The sequence below is a fragment of the Helicoverpa armigera genome, chromosome 20 (genome assembly GCF_030705265.1).
Source record: "Helicoverpa armigera isolate CAAS_96S chromosome 20, ASM3070526v1, whole genome shotgun sequence".
In the NCBI taxonomy this organism is placed as follows: domain Eukaryota; kingdom Metazoa; phylum Arthropoda; class Insecta; order Lepidoptera; family Noctuidae; genus Helicoverpa; species Helicoverpa armigera.
The window spans coordinates 5,181,995-5,209,757 of record NC_087139.1 but is presented as its reverse complement, the minus strand read 5'-3'; the positions used below and the strand labels follow the sequence as shown (position 1 = coordinate 5,209,757).

The 27,763-nt window shown below is 34.8% G+C and overlaps 2 protein-coding genes across 2 annotated transcripts; both read left to right on the top strand.

Annotated features, from left to right (window-relative positions):
- Nucleotides 1–3,716: 3,716 nt before the first annotated feature.
- Nucleotides 3,717–11,619, top strand: LOC110379585 (insulinoma-associated protein 1). Its single transcript, XM_021339310.3, has 5 exons — nt 3,717–4,025; nt 8,384–9,147; nt 9,637–9,831; nt 10,348–10,599; nt 10,780–11,619. The coding sequence occupies exons 2-5, from the start codon at nt 8,482–8,484 to the stop codon at nt 10,960–10,962; spliced, it is 1,296 nt and encodes a 431-aa protein (XP_021194985.3). The 5' UTR covers nt 3,717–4,025; nt 8,384–8,481; the 3' UTR covers nt 10,963–11,619.
- Nucleotides 11,620–16,308: 4,689 nt separating this feature from the next.
- LOC110379577 (nose resistant to fluoxetine protein 6) lies at nt 16,309–26,486 on the top strand. The gene is made up of 13 exons (XM_064039946.1): nt 16,309–16,986; nt 18,106–18,329; nt 19,388–19,602; nt 19,966–20,051; nt 20,134–20,315; nt 20,393–20,544; nt 21,036–21,204; nt 21,600–21,793; nt 24,133–24,280; nt 24,635–24,818; nt 25,264–25,406; nt 25,987–26,096; nt 26,339–26,486. The coding sequence occupies exons 1-13, from the start codon at nt 16,662–16,664 to the stop codon at nt 26,475–26,477; spliced, it is 2,271 nt and encodes a 756-aa protein (XP_063896016.1). The 5' UTR covers nt 16,309–16,661; the 3' UTR covers nt 26,478–26,486.
- The last annotated feature ends 1,277 nt before the right edge of the window (nt 26,487–27,763 follow it).

The following is a 27,763-nucleotide window of genomic DNA, read 5'->3' as shown; positions in this document are numbered from 1 at the left end:
GTTCTGCAGGACAATTGGTTGCGAAAATAATTTATTCTATCCAAACCCTATACAAAAGATTCGCATATTATTCTTCGAACAGAAACAGAAATGCTTAATGCTTACGATTTCTCTCTGCATGATATTTTTTCAAATTGAACACCACATACTTCAACATAGAATAGCGAAAGTTATAGCTTGATATTATACGTTAGTTAAATGTTTGATATTCCCAGGGCCATTCAATCTAACTTAACACCCACTTCGCTTTGAATTTTCTATGACCTGAAAAGCCTAACAAAGACCTTAAAAAGCGAATGGTCCTTATGCTCGTATAAACAAAGCTTGGCCAGCTCGTGGGAACAAACTGATGGCAGTCGGAAGGATGTGTACACGGTTCGAGTGTGACGTCACAGCACACCTTTTGTAATTGTTTCCCTTTTTTTCTAAATGGGGATGTAATGAGGTTTTCGTTGTGGGAACTCGCTGCTTGATAGTCTAGGCGTCTAGGGTACTTGATGGTCATTCAGTGTTGCACTGTTTGCGTTGCTGTTGTTACAGGTTGAAGATGTGTGGGGTGCTTCGTGATGCTTGATATGCAGAACTGTGAAATATGATAATATTATAAACGTAATTAAGCCGCTGATGGATGATTCTTTCTAACATATAATGTCACAGCCGGGCAAAGATGAGGTGAGCAGCAAAGAATGAAATAAAAGCTTATATGAACTCTTCGAAACTTCTTTGTGAACTTCAAAACCATTTTCGCCTTGGTATTCCAAATTTTAATACGCAGTTCAATCAAGACACTGAGTATTACAGCAGTCAGTAAATCCATATCTATTATTTGCAGCATGTTCATAATATTGTAACCTACAGTATAAGTTTAGTTCGTTCTATATCTCCAACAACTTTCAGTAGATACTAAGATTAATTTTCGTGTGAACTCCCAATTTTGTTTCAACAAAAAATTTATTATAGATCCGTCACCTAATTATAGTAGAGGCAGGTACCTTTTCCCACAGAAATGTTTGTGTGAAAATATGCATGCTGTTAACTCATCACGAGAGGAATTGTCATGGTGATACACATGTGATAGTTACACGTTTGTAGGGTTCGATCAATTGGCGTAACGGATTACCTGTGTTTCCCATAACGAGAGGAGTAGTGTTCTCACACTAATTTAGTTGGACGAGGTGTGAATGGGAAATAAAATACAGTGGCTTATCAAAAGCTTTTAATTCTAAATAAACTTCTAAACAAGTTTTCGTATGTTGACAAGACACACTCTAGACTAGATCTTCTGAAGACTGGATGTAAACACTGGACCAAAAAATTTGAATCTTGGTACTATGCAGGAAATCATGTCTGTCAAAATATGTGCCAAATTAACTAAAATGGTTCACTTTTGTGACCACAAAAATGATCCACAAAAAATCAATAAAAAAAACGAGTATGAAGTACTTACAATGTTATCGATATCGGCAAGTACTATTCAATTACACGTCCAGCCGTCGGTAAGCGACACCGGTAGCATAGGATGCGCGCGCGCAGGCTTCCGGCGCGTGCGTGAGTAGGGCTTCACAGTTCCGCTGTCACCACCAACTTAATACAAACCAAATCACACAAAAGTCAACCTTATTCTCAACGCCTGAAGGTTGAATACAGGTGTATTTTGTAAGTTGGTTCCGCTGCTACCACCAACATGCAACCAACAAAATCACGCAAAAATCAACCTTATTTTTAACACATGAAGGTGGTGTACAGGTGTGTTGTATAAGTTGGTGTAAATAGTTTAATTAGGTCGAAGCTGCTCAGGCTAAGCCGGACACTTGAAGGGGATTTGAGTACTATCTAGTACGGCATGTGTGAGGACAATGGCATGTCTAGTGGTTGTAACTTTGTACAGTTTTCCTACATTATAACATTTTGTTAATCCTCGATATCCTTTAAATGGAGATCTTTAAATACGAGCATTCAGTCATTTCCATGTTGAATTTATTGTTTTCAAATATATCGCACAGGCTTCTTCCACCCATCGAATTCAAAACAACGATTACCTTCACATTTTGTGTTAGTAGGTAGGTACATAACTAACGTGGTATGTGAAACTTTCAAAAAACGTATTTATTAATAATACAAATGACTTGAGTAATCACTTCTCATTAAAGTGTATTTATTTCTAATACTGCAATCAAAACAAAGCTGTCCGCAACTTCGAAGCTCAAATCTCTTCAAGCTTGGACACACAAACATACTAACATACGCCAGTCAAAATCTCCTCTCAGACAATCATCCTATATGCAAATACGTACATAGGTATATCCATATCCAAATACGTAGGTACCTACATAACAGCAAACACCATACCAGGCTCCCCGAATCAAATAAACATGTCTGCTGTAAAACAAAAGCCTGCCAAACTAGCGACTGCATTCACAGCTCTCAACAATTGCACTGATTACACACAGTGTACCACGTTAATTGAATTCTCAAGACTCATGATTCAATTACATTCAATTATTTTCTCTGAGCCTGGGCGGCGGTGGGCGGGGCGCCCGCGGATTGGGCGGTGCGTTAGGGCGGGCGGGCCGTAGAACCGCCCTACAAAACATATCTCTGTGTCTCCTTTTACGCTTAAATTTTGTTTTCGGATGCGATTATTAAGTTCATTATGCAATTCATTATAACTGCTAATAGGGGATAAAAAGCCTGGCAAGTAGAAAGAGATTTAAATCATATTCACTTTTTGTTCAATATAATTATTTAATAAGTAATCATTATTTTTTGTTCATTAACTATTTAAAGTATGATCCAAAAGTGCCTTACATTTGGCAGATATCGTTCTCGCCATTCTATAAATTGGCATGTTTTTTTTTTAATGAAAAGACAATTGGTTGATTATCTAACTATGTAACAAAATGTAGAAACAACCTTGAATTTTGTCAAGTTCATGACAACATTGAAATGACTACTATTGAAACAACCTCGAAAGAACGATGCCTAATAAAATTAACTTCTTATTTTAATGGCAATCTCTAATCCTGCATTTAAACATATCATGCTTTTAATTTTTTACTCCTTATTATTCCTACTCACCTGTACTGTGAAAAACTACTGGAATACTATAAATGAAGCTATAATATTGTGGATTAAATCTGAAATCATCCTTATCAATCACCATACCAACCTTTGGCAATTCGATCTTCAATCTAAACCGCATAACGAAAACCTTACCTCTTGTTTTCAAGCAGCGACTATCTTTTACCCCTTTACATTTTAATTCAACCATCTGCAAGTATGATTATTTCGAGTTCAAAGTGAGAAGTATCGAGGTACCTCCGACATGGGGGTCTTATCTACAATCGTTTACAAGGCGAAGGTTTAAAAAACCCCAAGTAGACACTTGTGGCGCGTGCATGGGGGCACAGACGGTTCCGGGTGCTTAGATAGTCCGTTGTTTTTACATACCGTGTTAGATAATTTACCTGTAAGTAGTATTTTTTTCACTTATAACTTTGTAATTAAATATACATAGTTTTTACAGTTTTAAAAATGATTTATATCAATAGCGTAATTTTTTTCTTTAAATACGTAAACATTTATTAACCTATCTAAAATCTACGTTGAAAAGCTCGCAAGGTACCCCAACTCCCACCACCAACAAAAAACTATTATTATTCCAATTTCGAATCAGGTATAAAGTAAAAATAAGTGTAGAGTACAATACAGCACCCTGTACGGGGGTAGCTCCGCACGTGGCAGGGCGCGCACCCTGCTGCAGCCAGCCAGTCCAGTCCCGACCGCCCCGCCGAGCGGACTGCCGCGCACCCCTAAATACACCACCGGCATATACAAACTTTGACTACGAACTCCTTTATTAAATCCAATTAGAAAAAAAAACTAGTTCCGAATTCAAGTTTTAAATTTTGACATCTTTCAAATCTGTCAGTAGATTCAAGTTCGGTTTTCAAAAGTTTTTTCTTTTTTTTGAAGTTTTTGTGTGCAGGGGTGTCGCCGGTGATTCAGAAGAGGACCAGGCTAAGGTATGAGTCACTTGCATTTAGTTTTCGCCATAGTAACGCCCTCCGCACGCACCTGCGTTTCGTTACGTACGGCCGTGATTGGCGTCTTGTTCTGATTTAATTGTTGTTTTGGGGTCAACAAAACGTCGAGTGATATTTTTGTTTATTTAAGTATATAAAGTACTAACTTAAGCGTTATCCTTTAATATATTGCCTTGTGCTTAAATGTTTTGTATCTCGACATCTCATTAATTATACTGCGACGGTGTTGTTATTATGCTCAATAAATCTTAAAATACGTTCAAAAATAAATGTATCATTTTAGTGTTGAGAACACTTTATTGGTTTTTTGTGTTGAGAATTACTGTATCCAACTCTTCGTAACTAATATTAATATTTTACGTAGCAAACAAAAAAAGTTTGTTCTTAGATATCTATACAACGTAAACTACGTAGCGTTTCTTATCACGAAGCCTAGCAGGCTGTAGACCTTGCTAAAGTTAGTAGAAGCCGGACACAGCCTCCCTAGTGTTGTAGCATATCATGTTATACCCTAGCCGTGATTAGATGCTACGTCGGCTACGAGATAGCGTAGCCGGCAACTTTACTATTTACGTTATTTAAAATATGTAAAAATAATTTTGTAATGTGTTCTATTATATGTTATTTAATACGATATTTTGGAAGATATAACGTATAGATATAGAGATAGTATAGAGTTTTGAGAGAACAGTTTACGAAAATAGGTTTGAACTGATTGAAAGGGCTTCATTATTTAAAAAAGAAAAGATGTTGCATACGATGCTTAACCGTAGCTGTCTTGAAGGATCCTTTTCGGTGAAATAGCTTAGAGGGGAAATTCAACCCCAAAATATTTCTGGTTTGTTATCTGATATTGGATAATCCGCAAAAAATTACATCGATAGGAGGCAAGACTTCAATGAATTAACTTGTAGCGCTGCGCGCTGGCTACATAGGTAAACGGAATATATTACAGCAGTAATTAAGGAGCAGCTAAAAAGTTTCTAAAGATTTTTTTATTGTCTTTTTAAAGATTTGAAAATACTTAGGAATTCTTTAATACATTTGAAGTAAATTATTACGTACAAAGCAATACATTGAAATAAAGCTAAGTAATTATTACTTAACTCTAGCTGTTATTTCATGCTTTATAATACCAAAACACACCAATTCACAGTAACGTGAATAATTAATAAAACAAATCAAAGACACCGACAATTTTCACGTTAACGAAACCGGTGTTACTATAAGGTGTTAATTACGTATAATTAGTGTTACACCTCGAGTGGCCGGCGGTGTGTCCACGCCTTAATGACCGGGAGGACGACATGCGGTGAAGTATTCAGTAACTATAGTGACGAGACAATTAATACTTCGTAGTTGACCGTATTATGGAGCGGAATAGCTAAGAAACAGCTGCATAGTTCGATTAATTGAAAGGCTAAGGAAACTTTGGTCTTTGGTCACATTGTCTTTGGGTGGGTGACCAGCTTGTTTTTTACGAGTTACGAAGCGTTTCGGAAGGCACGTTTCACGGGCTGCAGTCATTTGACCATCATTGGCAATAATAACGGGTATTCAGAGATCACAAGTTTTATAACTAATGGTAGCTGGGGTGAGGACGATAGGCGTCGCTCAATGTAAAATACTTGCACTCATCTGGATTCCAGTAGTCTGGAAGATGATCCCAACATAGTTTGTTTCCACGCATTGATGACCGGGAGTAAAGTATTCAGTAACGATAGTGACGAGACAATTAATACTCGTAGTTGAATGTACTATAAAAGCGGAGGAGCTCGTGGCTAAGTAACAGCTGCACGGTTCGATTTATTGTGAGATTGAGGGAACTTTGGTCTGTCTTTGGTTGGTTTGTGGATGGGTGGCGATCTAGGTACGCTTTTGTGGGTCCCGGCTGTCAGAAATCGGAACTCTAACAAGGAAGAGCAAAGAATCAATGCTTATTACAATAGTGGCTAAGTGCTACATAAGTTATAATTGTAATAAGTAGAATCCTGTGAAGGATGGTTGGATACCAGTGATTACTAAAAATAAATAGTGTAGTAAATTTTCATGTTTTTAATAATATTTCTTTCGTTGCGGCACTTAGTAAGACTCCGCACTCCAAACCAGGTAATTAGCTTCTTGATTGGAGTCCGAACATATTTGTTCTAGTGTTGTGGCTTCTTGTTTCTTTTACATTTACAGCAGTTTACTGAGAGAACAAATATCCCTAATAAGATTCTAATTCGTCACTGCGGAACAACTTTTGGCAATGTCAATGTGCGATTACTACCATATCTTTTACTGTTAACCCTTATCTATTTTTATTGCAATAATATATTGTATTCAATTTAACCAGCGGTAAAGTAAACCCCTTAAATAAACATATCATGTTTATGTTTCGAATGGTTTCCCTTCGATAGTTAACGGGGTTAGAATAGAACACGCGACCACTTGATCTACGGCCGACTTTTTATCTGTTGTGCTATCGCTACTTCAAATATTTCGGTATTATTATGAGAATTTGTGTTAATGGGTTTTATAAATGGATATTATAACACATTTGGTGACTTTTATGCCTTTGAGGTGTTTAAACGAAACCATAAATAATTAGATAGAAAATTATGTATTTTTTTAAACAAACAAAGTTTAATTTTTTTTTCGGTTAATATAACTAATTATAAAAATAACCAAAGGCTTGTTACAACAATTCTCTTCAACACTTATTCTTTATTTTAATTCCTTTTCATATTCCTATTCAAAACCTACCTAATCGAACCTTTGGTATCTTTGGTACCTACTGATTTCTACAAAAACGTCACAAAAGCCTTCAAACGGACAATCATTTCCAATCCATGAATATAAATTATATCAGTATCGGTTATATCAGTATATAGGCTTATATACATTTTATATAGCCGCTGATAAATATACCGCGCGCCCCGCCTCCGCAGCCGCCCTACCAAATTATTAAAACCGCCCAAAGCTACTGAAGCTTTACCACAAATGTACGTATTATATTCACTTTATAGCCGACCATTTTAATGTATTCTATATTCTCTTTGTTAACGTTTTAATTATCGTTACGCTGGAAATAGGTAACTTATCGATTCATGGAAGATAACTACTGGTTATTCATTGCATAGAGGTCTAGATATTTTTAGTTTGAGGACTAGATTGATTTGTGAATTGTTTATGTTCGAGACATTTCTTAACTTCAAGCTTTCAAATAAGGATTCATACGTCTAAATACTCGCTATTTGATTTTCATATTAAGTATTTCATCCTGATTCCCGTGCTTTGGTTACGATACTTAGTGAGCTGAGGAAAGCAAAAGTATCACTACACCTACTAATTAATCCGTGCCAACATTTAAATCTACAATTAAACCCCCTAATTTCACATCAACTAAAGAACAAACCTACTAAACTACAAACATCCGTTAACCACAACATATTCAGTACATTTGGTCCAACCAAACAATGAAACGTATCACAGGGGTAGAGCACCCTCGGCGTAGCGTGGGAGCGCGTTGACAGTAGTTAGTTAACGGTGGGTTCGCGACCCCTGATTGCGAAGTAGATGCGGATTACTGGGTAACTTCGCTTGTTACGTGTAATCTCGTGCAAATCTTCTGTCGGCAAATAAGTCACATTTTGTTTATATTGTAAGGGAGGTGGTGCGAAATTGCGTCAAAGTTTCAACTGTAATTGTTCAATTGAAAATTTCATTAGTGCTGTTATAACATGCAGTATTACAATTTATAATTATAAGTATAAGCGTGTTATTCGAATATGGAATGAATATATGTATGTGCGTTTCATCAAGCTATAACAAAACGACTATTAAATAAACTGGACCTTTGAATAAAATTTCACGTTCTATTAGAAGAATTGCATGAAAGCGAGTAGTAAAAATTATAACCAATAAAACATTCCTGGGCTGCGTGTGAAACCTGACGGAACTTACATGTTGTACTGCAATGTGCAGCTCAAAGTCACATTCAAATACTTCACATTGCATTCCTACAAAATGGCCTGCAATAAAACTAAACATTTTTCAGTAATTTTTATATTACTCTTCCTACAAACGCGATGTTAACCATACAAAGACTTTACGCTAGCATTTTTGAATCTACGGTCAAATAAATCCAAGTTCAATCATGAAATTGAACATCTATTTTCTAAAAGACCTTTCTCCTTGTCGTCGTCACAATCACTGGACCACTCGACCACAATTGAATCAACGCCTCGCCTTTTGTACCTTTTGCCGGACCCTTGAACAATCTTCGAGCTGCACTTTACTTTATTAATGCTCATTTTATCAGCACATAAATAAACAATATTTGCTCTTTACAGATTTACTGAAAATGTTGGATTCAAACAAAGATGATCGACAAAATGATCATCGAAATAACTGAACGGAAAATTGATTGCAATATTTTGAACGAGTGAAGATGGAAGCAGCTCTGCCACATTTCCACCGTCTGACGTCATCGCGGTTCTACCAGCAATATGCGGCTCCACCAGTCCGCATATCCAGCAACTACCTCCACGACCTTATCCCACAGCAGCATCCCACACTCCTGCAGCAATATCTGGCTTATTACAACGAACCTCTGGTACCTCTCGACCTCTCCCTTAAATCCACTACTCCGATAACCCCTCCATGCACGCCGCCACCCTCACAAAAAAGAAAAGCAAGCGACGATGGCAAACCAGACAAATCTCCGAAAATATTCCGACATTTTGAAGATAATGACACTAAAGAAGAATCACAAGACAAAACAGAGAAAAGAAAACTAGACGATGAAAACTCAAACGACAGCGACAGTCCCGAGGCTAAAAAACTAAAGTTTACCAAACAGTTTTTCGAAGAGCTTAAAACTTGCTTACCGCAGGAAGAGGAGACGACGCCATCGAAAAGTGGCAGAAGTTCACCTGATGTTGTTGAAATAAAAGATTTAGAGGAACGACCTAAAAAATCACCGAAACCACTTACACAACCAACTAAGAAAAGCAAAGCTGTCCGAAGGCTTATGTTTGATGAAGATAAAACATCTCCTGTCTCTGGAACCATCATACGAGATCTAGCTGAGGACGAAACTCTAGTCGTACGCAAGGTAACTAGCAATAACATTCTTTCACGTAAACCACGTATGTATTTTATAAAAACGTTACCGACAAACTGCAAACAAAGTCTAATCACTCATACGTATCTAAAATAAATGGCAAAGTTGCACAGGAACTATTAATTAGACGTTCTTACCATACCATTACAGCGCTGCACGGCGACTTTCCTTATCGCTTTAGCAATTAAACAGGTACGAAATCGGGTATTGTGCTGTGTTTTGCGCTAATAACAGGTCTAAGGGCGAGCCGCAACGCTTACCGCGGGGGTGTGTCCGGAGATATTAAATCCAGAATAAATCGCTATTTCAATACCACAGTATATTTCCTTTGAATTGAGATACTGAACTGTAACGGTCAATTTAGACGTAATAAAAATGTTAATGATATAGAATTACTTAATAGGCGTAATTGTTGGTGTGATAAGAAATCGTTTTAGTTGCGAATGTTGGCTTGCATGTTCATAATTGTTCTTTTTCTAGGGAGACATTGATCCGGCGTTTAACGTGGTGGAAGTGACTGACGAGGCGAAGGCGTTGATAGCCGCGATAGAGAACAGACTGGGCCGGTACATCTGCAGGCTGTGTCGGCGACTCTACAGCGACGCGTTTGCGCTGGCGCAGCATCGGTGCTCTAGAATCGTGCACATTGAATACCGATGTCCCGAATGCGATAAGGTACGTCAATTATTCCTAATAATCTATAAATATCTGTTTCCAATTAATCAATTACGATATGTTCCCTACTGATCTTTCGATCAGTTTAATTTTCTCACGTGAACTTTTATTTACGAAACACCCGTTTAATTTTATAGCATCCCAATACATTCGTCATCTATCAATTAAATTGTGTTTATCACTCTTATTAGATAGGTGGTCCATAATTCTGTATATTTTTTGTGCGTGGGAACGTAAATTGAGGGTGGTTCGTACACTTGGCACATTTCCATGGGAAGCCGCTACAAGTGGTGACATGAAATGTTTGTACAAGGGTGTTCACTAATTGAGTTGTTGGTGATGCGTGTCGAGATAATATTAGCACTTATCTGCGTGAAGCTCCCAAATGGGCATCATCAATTTGTAAACTATAAAGAGCATAACACTTAATTGTTTTTTGTCGAAGTTTATTGCTGTTCAATATTTGAAGTTTAAGTTGAGAACATGTTCCAATAGTTTTATTTTTATTTTGTCTAGGTATTCAACTGCCCCGCGAACTTAGCATCTCACCGTCGCTGGCATAAGCCTCGAGTAGCTGGTGCAGTGAAGCGACGCGAGCCCCCAGCTGCCGACACTGGTCGCTTCCCTTGCACAAGGTGCGGGAAGATGTTCCGAAGACAGGCGTACCTCAGGAAGCACATGTTAGCTCACGAACAGCCTGAGAATGAGCCTGAGAAGGAACCGTCAGCGTTCCGGCAGGTCCATGCTGAATATCCTGCTTATCAACCGGTAAGTTACATGTGTTTACATTATTTACATTCTGGTGATGCCAATGTTCAAAATTCGTTTTAGCTTCAGTTTTCATTAGTCTAATCATCAATATTTGATTATTGCCGAGTTTTTCCTGCAGATATGCTCGATGTAATGTAAATTTTTGAATTGTTTCCTAAATATTATTTTTCTAAACAGGACGCCCTCCGAGAGAACACGTTCAGTACCTTCTGGAACAAAATCCCTCCTCCTCAACAGGAGTTGAGTTGGGAGGGCATGCGGCCCAGATGTGGATCATCATGTTCTTCGGAAGATTCGAGAAGTTTGGACGTCACGGGCTCAGAGGATGAGGGAGGGGGTGGCGGGGTGATGGACGGGTGACGGAGGGTACTGCGGCCCGTGCCGCGGCTCCCGTCGTATGCACCCGTCGCGACTGCTCTCTACCCGTACTCCGCGCCCTATGCGCATGACGCACACATGTATTTTTCTTAAATACCATCGTTACTGGCCAGTGACAATTCGAAATCATCAAAGAGGTTTTAAGTTGCCATCACTGTTTGAACTCATGAAGTATTTAATACTTTCACTTTTTCTTCAAAGAAAAATTAACGAATAATCGTTTTCTTAATAGACATCTTTACATTATAACAGTTTTATAGGTAGTTGTTCATCATATCAATTTGAAAATATAGGCGCATAAGTATTGCTTGTAAATAGGCTTGACGTGTGTTTAGTAAATAATTCTATATTTAATTAAATCCTGTAAATATTCATGAATATGATCTCCTACAGCACATTCCAAATTTATAATTCTAGATTCATGCAAATGTAAAACATTTGTTGTGAGATAAGTACATTTAGATATAGATTGTATAGTGTAATTCACTTTTGTCGACTTAAGTCTCTAATCAAGTATTTTAAAATTAAATTATCATTATAGTAAGCAGATGTAGTCTAGCCACTATTAACTAAGTAAGTAGCAATATTGAAATTAGTTTGCCGGTTAAGTTACTATTAATTCGAAATAGAAATTCAATCTCCATATGTAGCCCTATAATCCAGTTATCCACACAGCTAAACTAAAACCGTATTTCTAAACTCACGAAAGTAAAAAGTCTTACAAACCAAATCACTTACTTACCGTAGCAGCAAATAAGTACACAATAAGTTAGTATCGGCATTAAGTTCGATCGGCAAGCTTGAAGGGTCACCGGCATCGATCGGAGCTTGAGCATATTTTTAGATGCACACCGCGGCATCGCCAGTTGGCATCTAGTGCCGCCACTACGGCTCATTACTATTTCAACGAAGGCGGTTCATAGGAATTGAGTATTGAGTATCTGGGACATGGGACTGTCATGTTACATCATGTGAAACAGATTTTACAAAGTTGATAGTTGAGGAAATTATTTTCAGTTAGTTCCATATAAGAAAAATATAGAAAAAAATAAGGAAAAAAATAGCTAGTCATCTTTATTTTAGTTTTAGTATTGATCTCAAGTGTATACGAAAATATTATTTACAACATAAATAATAATTTAGTTTTTACCTATCTAGTCTTTCTACATAATCATCTAGTCACTTTTTATTTTAGATAAAAAAAAATAATTAGAACAAAATTAAAGAATAATAATTAAATTTCCAATCTAGTCTTTGAAAATATATCTAGTCGTTTTTTTATTTAAGATTTAATTTAGTAATCTTGTCTAGTCAAGAATCTTATTTTCTAGTCTTATTAAATATCATTTTTAGATCTCTATTATTTTTCTAGTCAGTTATTTCTAGTCATTTAAAAAATATATCATCAACAGATTTTTTATTTTAAATCTTTGCAAAATGTGGACCTAAGTATTGAAAATTAATTAATCTAGTCACTATGGTTTCTAGTCAAGAACCAAATCTTTAGCTTTTTAGTTTTTAGTTTTAATATCAACTAGTCATTTATATTTTAGTCGATAAACCAAAGAAAACGCATTTATCTAGTCACAAACCATCATAAAATAAATATATTAAACATCTAGTCAGTGCCTAAGCAGGCATATATAAAAAGCATTTACGATCTCTTTATTTCCCTAGTCACATTTCTAGTTTTAAAATGGACCTCTAGTCAAGATGTTAGGAAACCAAAGAAGCAAAAATCAACGAAAAAATATTATATGTATCACATTCAAAAACATGCAACGACGATACGGTGACCCTTTATCGATAAAATGCAACAAAATATACTAAATACGGTTCAAATATCCGTTTCAGGTCGAAAGACTTCAAATTAACCATATCTTAAAAGAAAATTCTGTTATCTACACGAATTATTAAATTATAAATTAATATAATATCTACATATTCACATTATTATTTGTTATTGTTTCATAAAATGGAATTTATAACAAATGATAAGTAAATTAATAATAATATATTTACCTAGTTTAAGAATAGCATAGATATTATTTATGGAATAGAGAAAGATTTATCTCAACGAGTAAAGTCTAGTCAGTGTGTCTATGAAACGCGTTCCAAAGATGTAAATATTAAGAAAAACGCTATTTATTTTATAAGATTTGAATAATATATTTTATTTATTAGAGAAGTATTTAATAGGTGCACCTATTATTTAAATTATATTATAACTTATTTGAATTATACAGTCGAAATCATTATTTTTTAGAGTTAGCATTCATTTGCGTGTTTGATTTTTATTTTTAGAAAATAATTAAATATTTTTTAGTTAATTTTGTACTTTATGATTTTCTGTATCTTATCATTTTAATTTAAGTAATGTCGTAGATAACCTAAATAGATAATATTTTACCTTAAATCCTTTAAACTGTCAAAAACAATTGCTCGCATTGTAAAAACTTATGCTACATGCTACATATCTGATACATACATTCGAGTTAGCTAGGTCAGGTATTTTTACGGCAACTTTTAGATACTTGTTTGTGTCAGTAGCTTCCTGTTCGATCTAGCAATAATAATAGGCTAGTTTCCTAAAAAATAATAATTAGTCCGTCTTGTAGATTGTCCAAAATTAAGCGATACGTATTTTTTCTTTTTTAAATTGGATCAGAACTTGTTAAGATATAGCGTGTTAAAGTTGAGTGTGACGTCACAAAGTGCTACAATTTTCAGGACACTGTGACGTAAAAGGCCCCCACTCCTAATTTTTGAAGCGTATTATCTTTGTCATTTTGAGTTTAATTAAAAAAAGAAAAAATACGTATCCAATATTTTTTGATTATCTAAAAAGCGGACTAAATATTATTTCATTATTTCGACCCTGGACACTACCCTATTAAAGGTTCATGTCAACATTTAATTGTTATCGATATCAAAAAAGGTTTAAAAATGGTAATATTAATTCTGAACCATTTCAGTGACACTTAGTACGAGCACAGGTATTATATTTCAATCTATATATGTATGTCAATGAAATGGCTGAATATTTTTTAAAATATAGTTCACATAAATATCGTTAACAGATAATTAGTTATTTACCTACTTTCTAATCGTCAGCATTTATTATCCTGCGGTTATGTACTTAAAAAAATACGTAGAAGTAGGAAGATTGCACTCTCGTACCTTATACTAGATGTAATTTGCACTTAGATGTAATTTATACTTATTGTATTTTCAAAATTACTAGATATTAAGAAACTGTAGAAAATGTAGTTATGTATGTAGATATTTATTAGACATTGATAAATTAATAAATTATGCAAAACCAGAATGCATTTTATTTTACGTACCTATGTTTTTAGCGTTTTTTGGAGAACATGTTATAAGGACGTTAAATGTATTTATATTATATTAAAACAGTAGGTCGTTAAAACATTAACTGATCTACAATGCGCTTCTTCTAACAATCGATGGATCCAAAAATCAAAGATAATTACGAAAGATGCACTGAATGTGTGTAAAAATCAAATTACTCGATAGATGCGTCATTATTTAAAAATCCTAAAAAACCGAATTCATTAACGGTGAGCAGATTAGATTTAATTTTCAAAAGAACAACTAAAAAAAGATTCAAACCTATTATGGTTCTCATTTATTTTAAAAATATAATTATGTAACTATTTGTCAAAAATTAAGTGTCAAGTTTTTTGCAATGGTTTTTTATTTTAATGAACGTTTTGTTTTCATATTTTTGTATACCATGTGACGTAGCTTTTTCTATTTTAGCATCATTGTATTGTATACTGTTAGTTGAATAGGTTCATTTCCAGGAAAACGATAATATATAGGTACGTGTTTGTACATATCTGTAGCTACACTTAAATTACGTTTTGCATTTTGCAAATTAAGATAATCTAAAATTAAATTATAAATTAAAAAAAACCCCGACCCAAAAAAAGTACGTAGGTACTTATTATGACAAAAGGTAAAAAATGCTAAACTCTATAAAAAGCAAAAAATAACTTTTAACACTACGTAAGAACCAACTAAAGCATGTCAGACTAAACTTAATTTTGTCGTGTCGTGTAGGCATACGAATTTCTTTGTTTTTTTTATTTATTCTACGGTATTTAAAATATTCGCCGCTATATTAGCGCCATCTGTACCTACGTTCATTTCACAACAGCCAATAACCCCACTCACCCACTGCATTGCTAGTCTACCGGCTTTTCATCCCCTTTGTGTAAGGGTGTGTTGGTAACTGGCCTACATGCGCCCTCTGTTGATGCTCGAAAAACGCACTAGATGGCGTGAATATAATTTGTTTCTCTTTGGTAATAATGTAAACTAAAATAAAGAAGTGGTTGGATTAAGGGTCAGATTCATAGGGTGGTACTCCTTAAAACGGCGTTTATTGTTCGAAGGTTTCGGTCTCTGGAGCCCTAACCAGCACCCGTAACTTGGACCCTGTGTCAGATATCGGTGGCCATAATTGAGACCAAACATACAGACAAACAGATAAACAGACAAAATTTCTAAAAACTACATATTTGGGTTCAGAATCGACTACAAATCACCCCCCAAGTATTCTTAAAAAAATATATTTAAAGGACTGTTTTGACTTTCCTATCATTTTATTATATGAATCTAAAAATGCCAAAAATATGCCAAGTGGTGATGGCCTTTATACAGCGGCATTTGGGCATTTTATGTGATATCCAAGCCAAATTAACCCCTTGAATGCCACAATTAATTTTCTATTGTTCTCTAATTTTAGCGGCATACAAGAGGTTAATATGCTTATAGGTTAATTATGCTAAGTTTGGTTAAAAGGCACCAGTTCGCGAACATTACAGATCATTATCTGTAAGGCTTGTTTATGAAAGTATTCTTTAAATTGTGGTCAAGAAAAATTTCTAGTGAATGTTAAGGACTACTGTTACATCACATACATTTTTAACTACTGTAAACTTGGTAAAAACATTGTTTTAAAAATAGTATTCCTGAAATTCCTGGATGTGTTGAAACTTGATGAGACAGAAAATAATATAACCAAATGCAAGTGGTGGGGTGCATTGTACTTACCGTTAAGCGCTCCTAGTCCGTTACTTGAGAATAAAAATGGGGTATTCTTTGGCTGTCTGCTGAACTGAAACGACATTATCACTATATGTGTAATTTCCATTGATATACTAAAAATGCGACCCGGCGCTGCTCACTGGTCGGTTTTAAGTTTGTTTTCCAGTACTTCATCGGTAAATAAAAATATAATTATGACAAATCGTCCGTTTTGTCCAAACGGTCATCGTGCATGTTTGCACCAAACGGTCATTGTGTCATGTATTTCTGTATTAAATACATACTTTTGTTTTATTATAATATTTTCGTTCATTGCCTAACCACGCGTTACAACGTCCTTTGAATAAATGCGACAAAAAACTGCAGATACCTTTAATTCAATAATCAATATAAATCAACGTTGTGGCTATTGAATAATTAATTTACGTTTCAACAACAATCAGTGAACACCAAAGACTTGCCCCATTCTGTAGTACCGTGACCACAATGGAAACTAATTACCGGCTAATCATTGCCTGACTTTGATTATGCAATGTTGTTCTTTTATATCTTAACAGACGCATCCCAGCTTCAGTCCAATAACAACCTAACAGTAGAAATAAACAATGAAGTACATTTATTTGATATTCCTCGGAATCATAGCAATAAATAAAATTAAATGTCATGTTACTGATCGTTCCAAACAAAGTGATGGGGCGACCACGACACTGCCTGAAGAAAATGAAACGCGAAATATGATGGCTAAGGAATTAAGTGAGAAAAAGCTTGAGTCTCCTAAAAAAGTGCAGGATGGTGAAACTAGTGTGTACCTGGATGATGTGTTGTTTGCCTTGAAGAATCAGAACTGGACTGCTGAAGAGGAGCCTTGTTTCAATCATATCAACCGTTTGCTTCATGGCTTGCAGAATTTTACTCTTTGGGCTGTTTGGGGTAAGTTTAATTAAATTCAATTATCTAAATAAGTCCACGTTATATTAAAGAGAAAACGTATTAGGGTCAGTATAATTACTTGTAAGACTTGTGTGCCTCTTGGACAGCTACTGCCCTTATCACTGTTTTCCATTCTTGTGTTTAACAAAATTATTTATTGTTTTTGTGAAGAAATTAAATTACAATAATTTCTGAGAGTACGGATTTAATTACTATTTATTTTGCTATTGTAAATTGATCGATAAAAGATGATTATTACGAAATAAACAAAAAATAGGCTAGTTTAAGTCAATCGTCTGGAATATTATTCGTTTTTTGGGTTTTCTAAAAAACTCAATGTAGAAAACCAAGGTAGTATTTGGTAATATAATGCTCCGTAAATATTTAGAAACAAAACGTACAAGATGTTATTAATTTAGCCCTGAAATTCATTCCTCATTAAAAGAAAAATATTGAGTTTTATAAAGCCTGGTGGCATTTTGTTAAAGTCAAAGTATTTATTATTTGTAAAACATAGGTATACATAAAGTGTAGATCTTAAAATTAAATAAAATAGTGCGCTATGTTCTGTCTATGGTGAGACGTACAAATATAGTTTGGACTACGTACTACGTAAAATAAGAATTTTTTACAATTACATCTAGAATTAAATTATATCAAAATCTAAATTAGTCATTTAAGAACTCATCGACCGTGTAGTAACATTTCTCAATTAGAATTTTTTGCAATGTTTTCTTAAATTTATGGAGAGGTAGTATTTTAACCTCATCTGGAATTTTATTGTAGATTCTCGGAGCGACGCCAAAGAAACTTTTCTGCATGAGAGATGTTTTACATCTCGTGTGACACAGCTGATGTATATATGTATATATATTTTTCTAACATCCGACAGTTTAGTGAACAAGTGCTGGTTAGTTTTAACAAATAATGCAGTTTCGAGAATATATAATGATGGCAATGTGAGAATTTTAAGAGATTTTAAAAAAGTTTGTTCTATTCTTATTGGAAAACTATTGGAGTGTTCCCCGAAATCTAACTAATCTAAATATGAAAGCAAACGAAACTCGGTAACTATTAGGGTAAATTATCTCAATATTTTAATAAATTTCCTCTACACAGACTGGGACTCCCAAGCATCAGAGCCTCAAGGCCTATTATTCGGGAATCGGTACCAACTGGGTAACTTCGACCAATGCATGAACGCTCCCTGGTCTAAGACCCATCCGGAGCTGAAGACTAAGTACTGTCTGGCTGAGATTGTTCTAGAAAGAACCGATAAAGCTGTGAGGAGACGCGTTGATAAGCCGTACTACCCTTATCAATCTGCGTTGGATTTTATTGAGGTAAGGAGTGAGCTATTAGAAACCTTTTATTTTTTTGTTTATTAGTAGGTATTATGATAGTGGGTGTCGTGGAATGGGAAATTTATAGAAATTATTCCTAGGTTAATCAACCCCATGATGAATGTAATATCAGCTACATGTAGAAATTCGACTAAAAATCTTGAGAATACAAGGTTTTTTATACAATTCTTGTAAATATATAAACACTGTTTATATATTAACACAAGAATTGTATTGAGCAGTAGTAAAGAGAAATTATCTCAAAAAGATCCAAGTCCATAAAATAGTAAATAACATTACCGTATGAATATTTATTGTACTCAATAAAACAATATCATGGTTATGATGACTTTACTATTTACTATTCTTAGCTGCTTTTCAGCAGAATTAACTTTGACAGTAAATAAAGAAGGGTCGAGATTGAGATGCCGCTGCGTAGTTTTATCGGCTAGATATGCAAATATCGCATGTTCGGTTTTAATAATTGAAATTAAAGAACAATGTAATAATAGTCGGGAGGATGATGCCATGCAACAAAATGGGAAAACTAATTATTATTAATAGCATGCCGTTGATTTATTTTAAAAATATTCAGCAAACATCGTGGCTTTGGTGTGTAAATAGTAAATACTACAAAATTGACACTTGTGAAAAATATCGAAGCATGCACGTTCTCTAGTTAAATCTCTTACTTTGCGCCATTTCCTCTTTCAGCATTTTTTTATTATTTAGTTCTAATTAGATTTTTTTAAGAGGTTAAGAAGAAACACAGAACTGTAAAAGAAACTGCCAATACTATTGGGGGATCAATTCCTTCGAGTACCTTGATTACCTATTCCATTAACAAGATCAGGCGTATGTATCAATTTAATTGAAGTGTGTACTGAACACAGTAATTACTATAAGCAATGTTTTCATTGGGGTTCATGCAGTTCTCACGGCATCGCAGAGCAGAGCTAAGTACACTAAAGTTAGTTACAGGGATTATAATTTAACTAGACGTAAATTAATTTTACAAATAGTGATATCAAGATAACAATCATGGTTCCTAAACTCAGCATCGTCCGCCCCACACTCGTCCCCTCAACGAGCTAACATGGGGCGCGTGCGTGCCCGCCGCGTGCGCGCCGCGTACTGTCGAACGTCTTCTTGCCGTGATGCTCGCGCGCAGCCACCTGGGCGCGGCGGGCATGAGAGCGAACATCAGCATCAGCGAGCCGTGCCAGAGTGGGGATGATGAGATGGAATATGATGCCTTGTTTTATGCTTTTTTGTAAGATTGTTTTTATTATCTAAGTAAATAAAAAAATCTTCTAAACTATGCACTTCTCCATCAACAATACCAATTTTATCTATCCGTTTCTTTTATAGTTTATTTCTCTGAGAATAAATAGTTCTGAGAGGTGAATGAAAAGCGGTGCCTATCCAGTTTAAATCTATATTTCTTATAGACCACCCCTTAGACAACCCACTGACTATCTGGTCAGTATTGCTTACTGTCGCACTTATTTGGATAACCTCTTCTGTCATATCTCTTAAATGGAATTCATCTACGGATTCCTCTGTACAAATTGTCCTTCACCTCACTAAACCTCACTTGAAGGAAGCCATATTTTGATAAATATATTTTTTGCAGCATCGTAATGGGGTCCATAACAGTCATAGCTCTAATCTGCACTTATTTGAACTGTCAACAAAAGGAACTTGACCCTAATTCAAGAAGTGAGAGATTCATTTATTTTACATCTTAAAATAACCTAGTGCAGTAATGTATGAAAAACTTATATTAAAATTTAACTTTCAGGAACTGGTTTCATTCAGTCATTCTGTATAAAAGAGAATGCTCTTGACCTTCTGAGAATGAAGAAAGAAGGCATAGAAGTGTTCTACGGTATTCGGTTCTTTACGATATGCCTCATAGTATTGGACCATCAGATAGGGATATCTAACTCGGGGCCCATTAGTGATGGAATGACTTCTGATCAGGTTTGTATTTTCATCATAACTAAACTTAAAAAATATTCTACACTGGCTTTAACGATGTATTTTTTGTTTGCCAAAAGGAGGTCCAAACGCCGCTGGGTCTGCTTATTCTCCATGACGATCTTTTTGTGGACACATTCTTCCTATTATCCGGGTTCCTCACCATTACTAATATTGCTAGATTCAAAAGGCTGCCAAATCCTCTATTCATCATACTGAAACGATACGTAAGGTGAGTCTTGTAAAATAAAAACATTTGTCGCATTATAATTCAGAAATATTCGCAAAAAGTTTGCATTCAAAATTCAAATTACTGCTGGCCGAATGCAGACTTAAAAATAAAATTCCATCTTTTTAAATGGCATCCGATATTTTTGGTGAAAAATGGCCAGCATTTAAAAATAAAATTCAACAAGAAGGATTTTATTGTTTTTTACTTCGTTTGACTGGCTGAAATAGCAGACAAAAATACATATAGCCTTTAACTATGTATGCTTGAAAAAAAAAAACAGCGGTTCTAAATTTGAATTTGGGTTATTGTTGCGTAATCGAAATTAAATTAGTGTTTTCATTTGGCAAAATATGATTTTAAAGTTTGATTGTTATTATAACATAGTTTTAAACACGTGTTTTTTGTTTTTATCAGGTTTTAAACTAAAAGTAATGTTTTTTGCGTATTGAGTGAAACTTGTGTTTGTTAATTTCGTGCAATTTTACATACAGACTGGTGGTCGCTTTCGCCGTGGTAATATTTTACGTGTGTGCGGTATATCCTTACACGGGTACAGGCCCACTGTGGCACAAGGCTGTCTCACACGAAACGGAACAATGTCGGAAGAACTGGTGGCTCAACCTCCTTATGCTTCACAATTATATCGACACTGAGAACATTGTAAGTACTTTTATAGTTTATTATTTTTATAGTAGTTTTATAATCTTATGATTTCTGTAATTGCATAAAAAAATATAAGTAAAATAGCTTTCGCCCTCGGTTTCACCCATCCATACTTAAGTATCTACTTCCCGTACCCCAACAGATATGAAAACTACCATATGTCTGCCTCCTGGTTCTAAGTTACTTACCTCCGCGCCAATTTTCATCCAAATCGGTGTTACCTGTTTTTTTCGTAACGAGTTATAAATAGTGTAACTAACATGACTCATCGATATCGATTTCGACACATCGACATTTCAAAAACTATCAGTAAAAATAACCGTTTTTTTTTGTATATTTACTTGTGTAACGTTGTGTACCTAAGCATATGAATATCCATATGTATTTTCCAGTGCATAGTAGTCTCATGGTATATACCGTGCGACTTCCACTTCTTCGTGGTGACCGTCCTAATATACTGCGTCTACCGGAGCCTGCCGAAACTAGGGCTGGTGTTAGCAGCTCTCGTAACTGCTGCCGCCCTGGTACTGCCGGGGATCGTCAACTATATCTATGATTTGTCTGCTGTCCAACTGTTCACGTTTGAGTAAGTGGTTTTGTTATACTGTGACTTTCACTTCTTCGTGGTTACGGTCCTAATATACTGCGTCTACCGGAGCCTGCCGAAGCAAGGGCTGGTGTTGGCAGCTCTCGTAACCACTGCCGCCCTGGTACTGCCGGGGATCGTCAACTATATCTATGACTTGTCTGCTGTCCAACTGTTTACGTTTGAGTAAGTATGTAGCTGTATTTTCAGTTCATATATGTACCAAAATTAAAAAATATTGTAAGTTGCATACCTATAGGATTTTCTGCTAGGATTTCTAAAACTCAGTCATTCTTCATATTGTTATTAAGTGTTAGTTACCTTTGATAGAGGTGTTTTTAAAATTATTGTACTTAAAAAGTTATTATGTTTTGCAAAATACTTGCAAATGTCGATGTTATTTCCTAAATCAATCCAGTAGTCAGAGCATTTATAATTACAGTAAAGAGCAACTTGCAATTATTTAGGTCGAGATAGTAATTAACAAGATTGTGCTACCTACCTAGGAAATTGTTGAGTATGGTCAGGGTGTTTTCCTTATTAAGTAAAAGAAGCCAAGAAGATTGTCAATTTTACTATTTACAAATCGTAGGTATACCTACCTAATGACTCATGTAAATGATCGTACATAAATAATACATTTCAAATAAGTTTGTTTCCTACCAAGTACAAATAAAACAATTAAATAATTAAACATTATAACGCTCCATGGGGTTATGTTTGACCAGATTTATCCAATTTTCTTTTTAAATCTCTTACTTATTTTTCTTACTTCTTTACTAATCCATCCTAAAAGAGCAATAACCATATTGACAAACGTTTAATAAACTGCAATAACCTAATGGGATAGGTTGCAGCCTAATCAATTTTTCATAAGAAATATTCTTTCAATGGAATTCATGGAAAAATCTCGGCATTTTTCCTCTCATCTCACGAAGCGTGTCTTCCGCCATTACAATGAGCCGTTTACAATTAGATGATAATCTGTATTGCGCTTCATTAGTATGTTGTCACGCACTTGGAATCTTACCTTGATTATGAAATGAACGATGAATGATTATTTTAGTTAAGTATAAACTTTATTAACATCCCTAATTATTAACTCAGTATTGTTTGACAGAGTGTTAATTGATCAGGATGTAACTTCAATCACAAATAAGTTACACATATTACCTTACTGAATTTTCCGCAAATCAAAAAATAAAGTCCGATGTATTTTGAGTTTTTAGACGAGTTACGACGCGACGTATCAATAACATTTTAGTCACTTAATAAATATTTTATACTATCAGTATTATAGTACCTTTTTATAGTACCTTTGTACTATCAGTGTGTCATTGTGTGATCAGTGGTGATTAATTATATGATCCACCCGGCTTGAAATAACCTTCGTGACAAGAGCAAAAACTCACGAACGCGTCCTTCATTGATAATAATGTGACTTTTTGTATGGTGACTTTATAAACTATAAATAAAATTAACTATGACGAATGTCGCTGTCCAAAACAGATTTAAATAAATATAAAAAAATAAATAAAATATAAATAAATAACTACTTTTTTATTATTTAATCTTTTGTTATCAGGCAACAATGGCCCAGAAATATCATAAGATATTTATGCATATAAGATAATAACTAATAAATAAAAATGTTATTATCTATGTTAGTTTTTTGGCGAGTTAATATAAAAAACATAGCTTTTACAGGCCATTGCTTCCATAGCTTTAAGGTTTATTTGGCAATTAAAACGTCTGTAAAAATGTTTTTTTTTTCCACTGAATGTGACGCATGAAATCCTTAACAGTTGCATCATGGAGGATTTCCTACTACCATTGTGTTGATAAATGTCGTCTAGCAGCGTTTAATCAATTTGCTCTAAATAATTAATATTATCTAGCAATCTCCTAGACGTAAACAATTGCACATCGATCGGTGAAGGCGATTAGTGTTATTAAGTCTTTACAATTCATTGTCACTACATTTTTTCTCTATATGCCTTCTGTAACAAAACAGGTAACTTATTAAATCAGAGTATTTGACCTTAATTAGAGGCAAAATCTATGATATGAGTCCATTCATATCATAGATTTTGCATCCATTATGAAATTACAGTTCGTAATTCATATTTTCTGGCTCCATTATCAGATCAGTTCGACAGTATCATTTTATTGTATTGTCATTTAATTAGAAGTACTGATTCGAAGGTGGTTAAATTAATAACCTTAGATTCCATTGTACATGTTGTTAGTTGCATACAAGTCGACCTACTAAACGAGTGTTAAAAATAATATTGTTTTTTATTATTTCTCAGTCGTAAAATTTATGACAAACATTTCAGGTTCATAATAGACCCTCGTGCCAGCAAGGAGTTCCATGTTTCATACATCAAGAGCCACACTCGATACGCTGCTTATCTTGTCGGCTTCTACAGTGGCTACCTATTCGTCACATACAGTAATAACGGCAATCTTAATAGGATTAGACAGGTGAGCTTTAAGTTTTTCAACTTTATTAAAAGCAAATAGGAAAGTTATTTTCCCCACTCACACTATAAATCATTTGATTATGATCTATTGCGAAACTACCATCGGTTAGGTACTTCAAATACAAGATCTAAACAGTATTAGCTGTTGGGGAAAATTCAGCAATCACTGGAAAAAGCTTGAGTTAAGTAGTATCTGAAACTTAACCAATCCATTAAAACCTTCCAAAGCTTGTTTGTCCCACTTGACTACAGTCACTTCATCAAAGATGTGACGAAAGCTAAATAAGCTCATAATAAGTTTCTCACCAAACCCTTTTTATTTTCATCAACATACAACAACAAACCTATTTTCCAGAAATGGGCAGTCCTGGGCACTTGCACAGCGCTAACACTAATGTTAGTAGTGATGGTGGTAGGCAGCACATTCCTGTGGCGCTCTTACTATCCGCTAGAGGGCGCTCTGTATGCCGCTCTCAACAGGCCGGCGTGGGCCTGTGGCGTCGCCTTGCTAGTACTGTGCTGTTCTTTTGGACATGTCCGTAAGTGTTTTGAGTATTTCATGATTCTTTTTGAATTGAGTTATAAGGTACATTGATGACAGCAAAGGCTAAAATATATAGTCGTAACTGACGTGCTACTAGATAGATGCCATGTAGAAAAATGCATATTTTCGTTTGAGGAAAAGTTGAGACCCAATTTCACCGACAACATGAACATTAGTTTTCCTACAATGAATTTCCACGTTCAATTTTCATGATAAACAATTGTTATACGAAAAAAAATTGTTTATTTCCTCAGTGAAAATATGCCACTTCCGAAACATGAGTTTGAAAAACATTATGAAATTCAACAGCACAGCTATTTTTTCTCATGTAAAACTGAACATATGGCGGGTATTAGTTTAGAAACTTCGCAAAACCGAAGAGGTTCTTAACTTAAATGTTTGTATGTTGTTATATTCTTTTCCCTTTTACAATCTTCCAGCTCTAGTGAAGTCATTCCTGAGCTGGTACCCGTGGGTGCCGCTGAGCCGGCTGTCGTACGGCCTGTACCTGACGCACACGCTGCTCATCACGCGAGGCGTCTTCATCACGCGCAACCCGCAGCACAATGACTACTTCGAGATCGTCAGTATTTGCTCGAATAGTTTTTGGAGGTCAGATAGGCAGTCGCTTCTTGTAAAGCACTGGTACTCAGCTGAATCCGGTTAGACTTTAAGCCGACCCCAATATGATTGGGAAAAAGGCTCGGAGGATGAGTTTTTGGAACCGTGCAACTAGTCTAACGTTTCATAGGAGCCTGCAAAGACCTATTTGAAATAAAAACATTTGACTTTCACTTCGAGTGGATATTGGTTTGATAAAGTAAATAGGATTAGGTTCAAGACTGATTGGTTAAATAAGAAAAAGAATTCGATTCAAGATTTAATCATTATAATGGATAATTAAAAGAGTGAAAATGGTCGCTAGAACCTTCATATAATTGTTATAAAAAAGGGGCCTATTGAATCTCTTAACATGACGGACTTGTGGTCGGAGTAAAAGAGCACTTTTTTTATTGATAAAAAAAAAATCATCTGAAATGTCAAGCCCATTAAATGAATTACATCAATCAAGACATTTTTAAAGCCAACATCGTCAGCAACCATCTGTCTCTTTTCCATAACATAAAATCCATGATCCTTAAACTTACTATTCTATTTCCCAGTTGAACTCAACAGCGGGCGTGATATTCTGGGGCTGTGTGATGGCGCTCCTGCTGTGGCTGCTAGCCGAAGCTCCCGCGAACAAGCTGCTTGCTTTGTGCTTGAAAAGGAGGTAAAGCTTGTTTATAATGTTATCAAATAATTATGGCACTTTGTACAGCAGTCTTTCAGTTAAAGCTACGATATTCAAGTGTCGAAAAATTCAAATTCTCCAAGCTTTGAACTAGTTCCTAAAATAAGTATTTTTTTTATTTTAATTAATTATTCATTTATAGATTGGTGCTTGCAAAAGTTATGACTAGCAAGACAAATGTTTGACAATATTACATTTCTTATCAAAAATATATTTTACAGGATCAAGAAAATAATGACGAATCGGGAAACGAACCAAGCTACATTGAGCGTGAACACAAGTACGAGCACTATGCCAACTGGAAGTGGACATCTCAATGATAACTTGCCAGATACTATACATTTTACGTCCAAAATATAATAATACTATACATACATATTGTATACGAAAGCCAAAATATATGACTTGATTATATTTATATAAGACTAATTTTAAGTTAACATTAGTTAAGGTACAATTTTATTTCTAGGTAAACATGAGAATTTGAATCTACCTTAAATAACTAGATACTAAGTTTATTGTTTACAGTACTTGATAATAATATGTTTTATTATTTTGCTTGAGAATTTGTAAATAAAATTATTATATAACATGTTAACAATAGTTTTTACTGTCATTGATGGTAAATCGAACTTTCTAAATAATTCATTCATTCATTTGTGTTATGGAGGACTTTGGAACATAAACAAAACATTGCATACAAAAACATACCCCAATTCAATAAAATTCTAAACATACATTTCTAATAGTATTGAGGTCGTAGTTAAACTAACCTACTACGCCGTAGACTACGGCGTAGTGTCTACGGCGTAGCGTGACTACGCCAGGATTTAAACTAATTTAACGACCGAGCAATAATATGTAGCAGTTTTGCTCTATGCTAACTTTTATTAATTTGACGAAGCCATTTTAGTAAGCTAGTCAGACAATTACTTTGCTTATAAATTCTAACTCCTAATATAAGAGAAAATATAAAAAGTAATGCCATTTAACTTTTTACGTATTTTTTAAGTTTTCAAAAATACTGCCATCTCTGTGCTAAACATAAAATTACTACCGCAATTGGTTTTCTGTATGATGTACTCCAAGGCACGCGAAGTGCCATAACAATTCTACAGATGTCGCCACCAGTATCATTTTGTTATCAGACTTTTTGCTCTCTTCGTTTAATTCTAAATAAAAAAAAGTTTTAAATCTAAATTAAGAATACATTATAAAATTACTTTTCAACTAGATGAAGGGAAAAACAATGTTTAATTTAATTTTAAAATGAAAAATGTATTCGAGTTTTGCTAGGGATAGTCAAAATACTGACTAAAAATGTTTTTGAAAGAACATTAAAACTGCAACCCCTAGGGAATAGCATACATTATAATGTTTATCAAGGTTACAGACTGACAGTGAAGTACAACGTCTTTTATTGATTTATTTTAAACAAAAGAACGACGATAGGTGCACCTGCACTGGAGAGGGTGGTTGCATTTTAAAATGATTAATGGAAAATTATAATGCTCAATTGGAACAGTGCAATTGGATATCTACAATTTTTAAGAGAACTAATACAAGCAATATTCTTATTGGGAATAGTCTTTATTTTTACATAGCTTAATTGGATATGATTTCTAACTGGGCTCCTATAAGAAAAT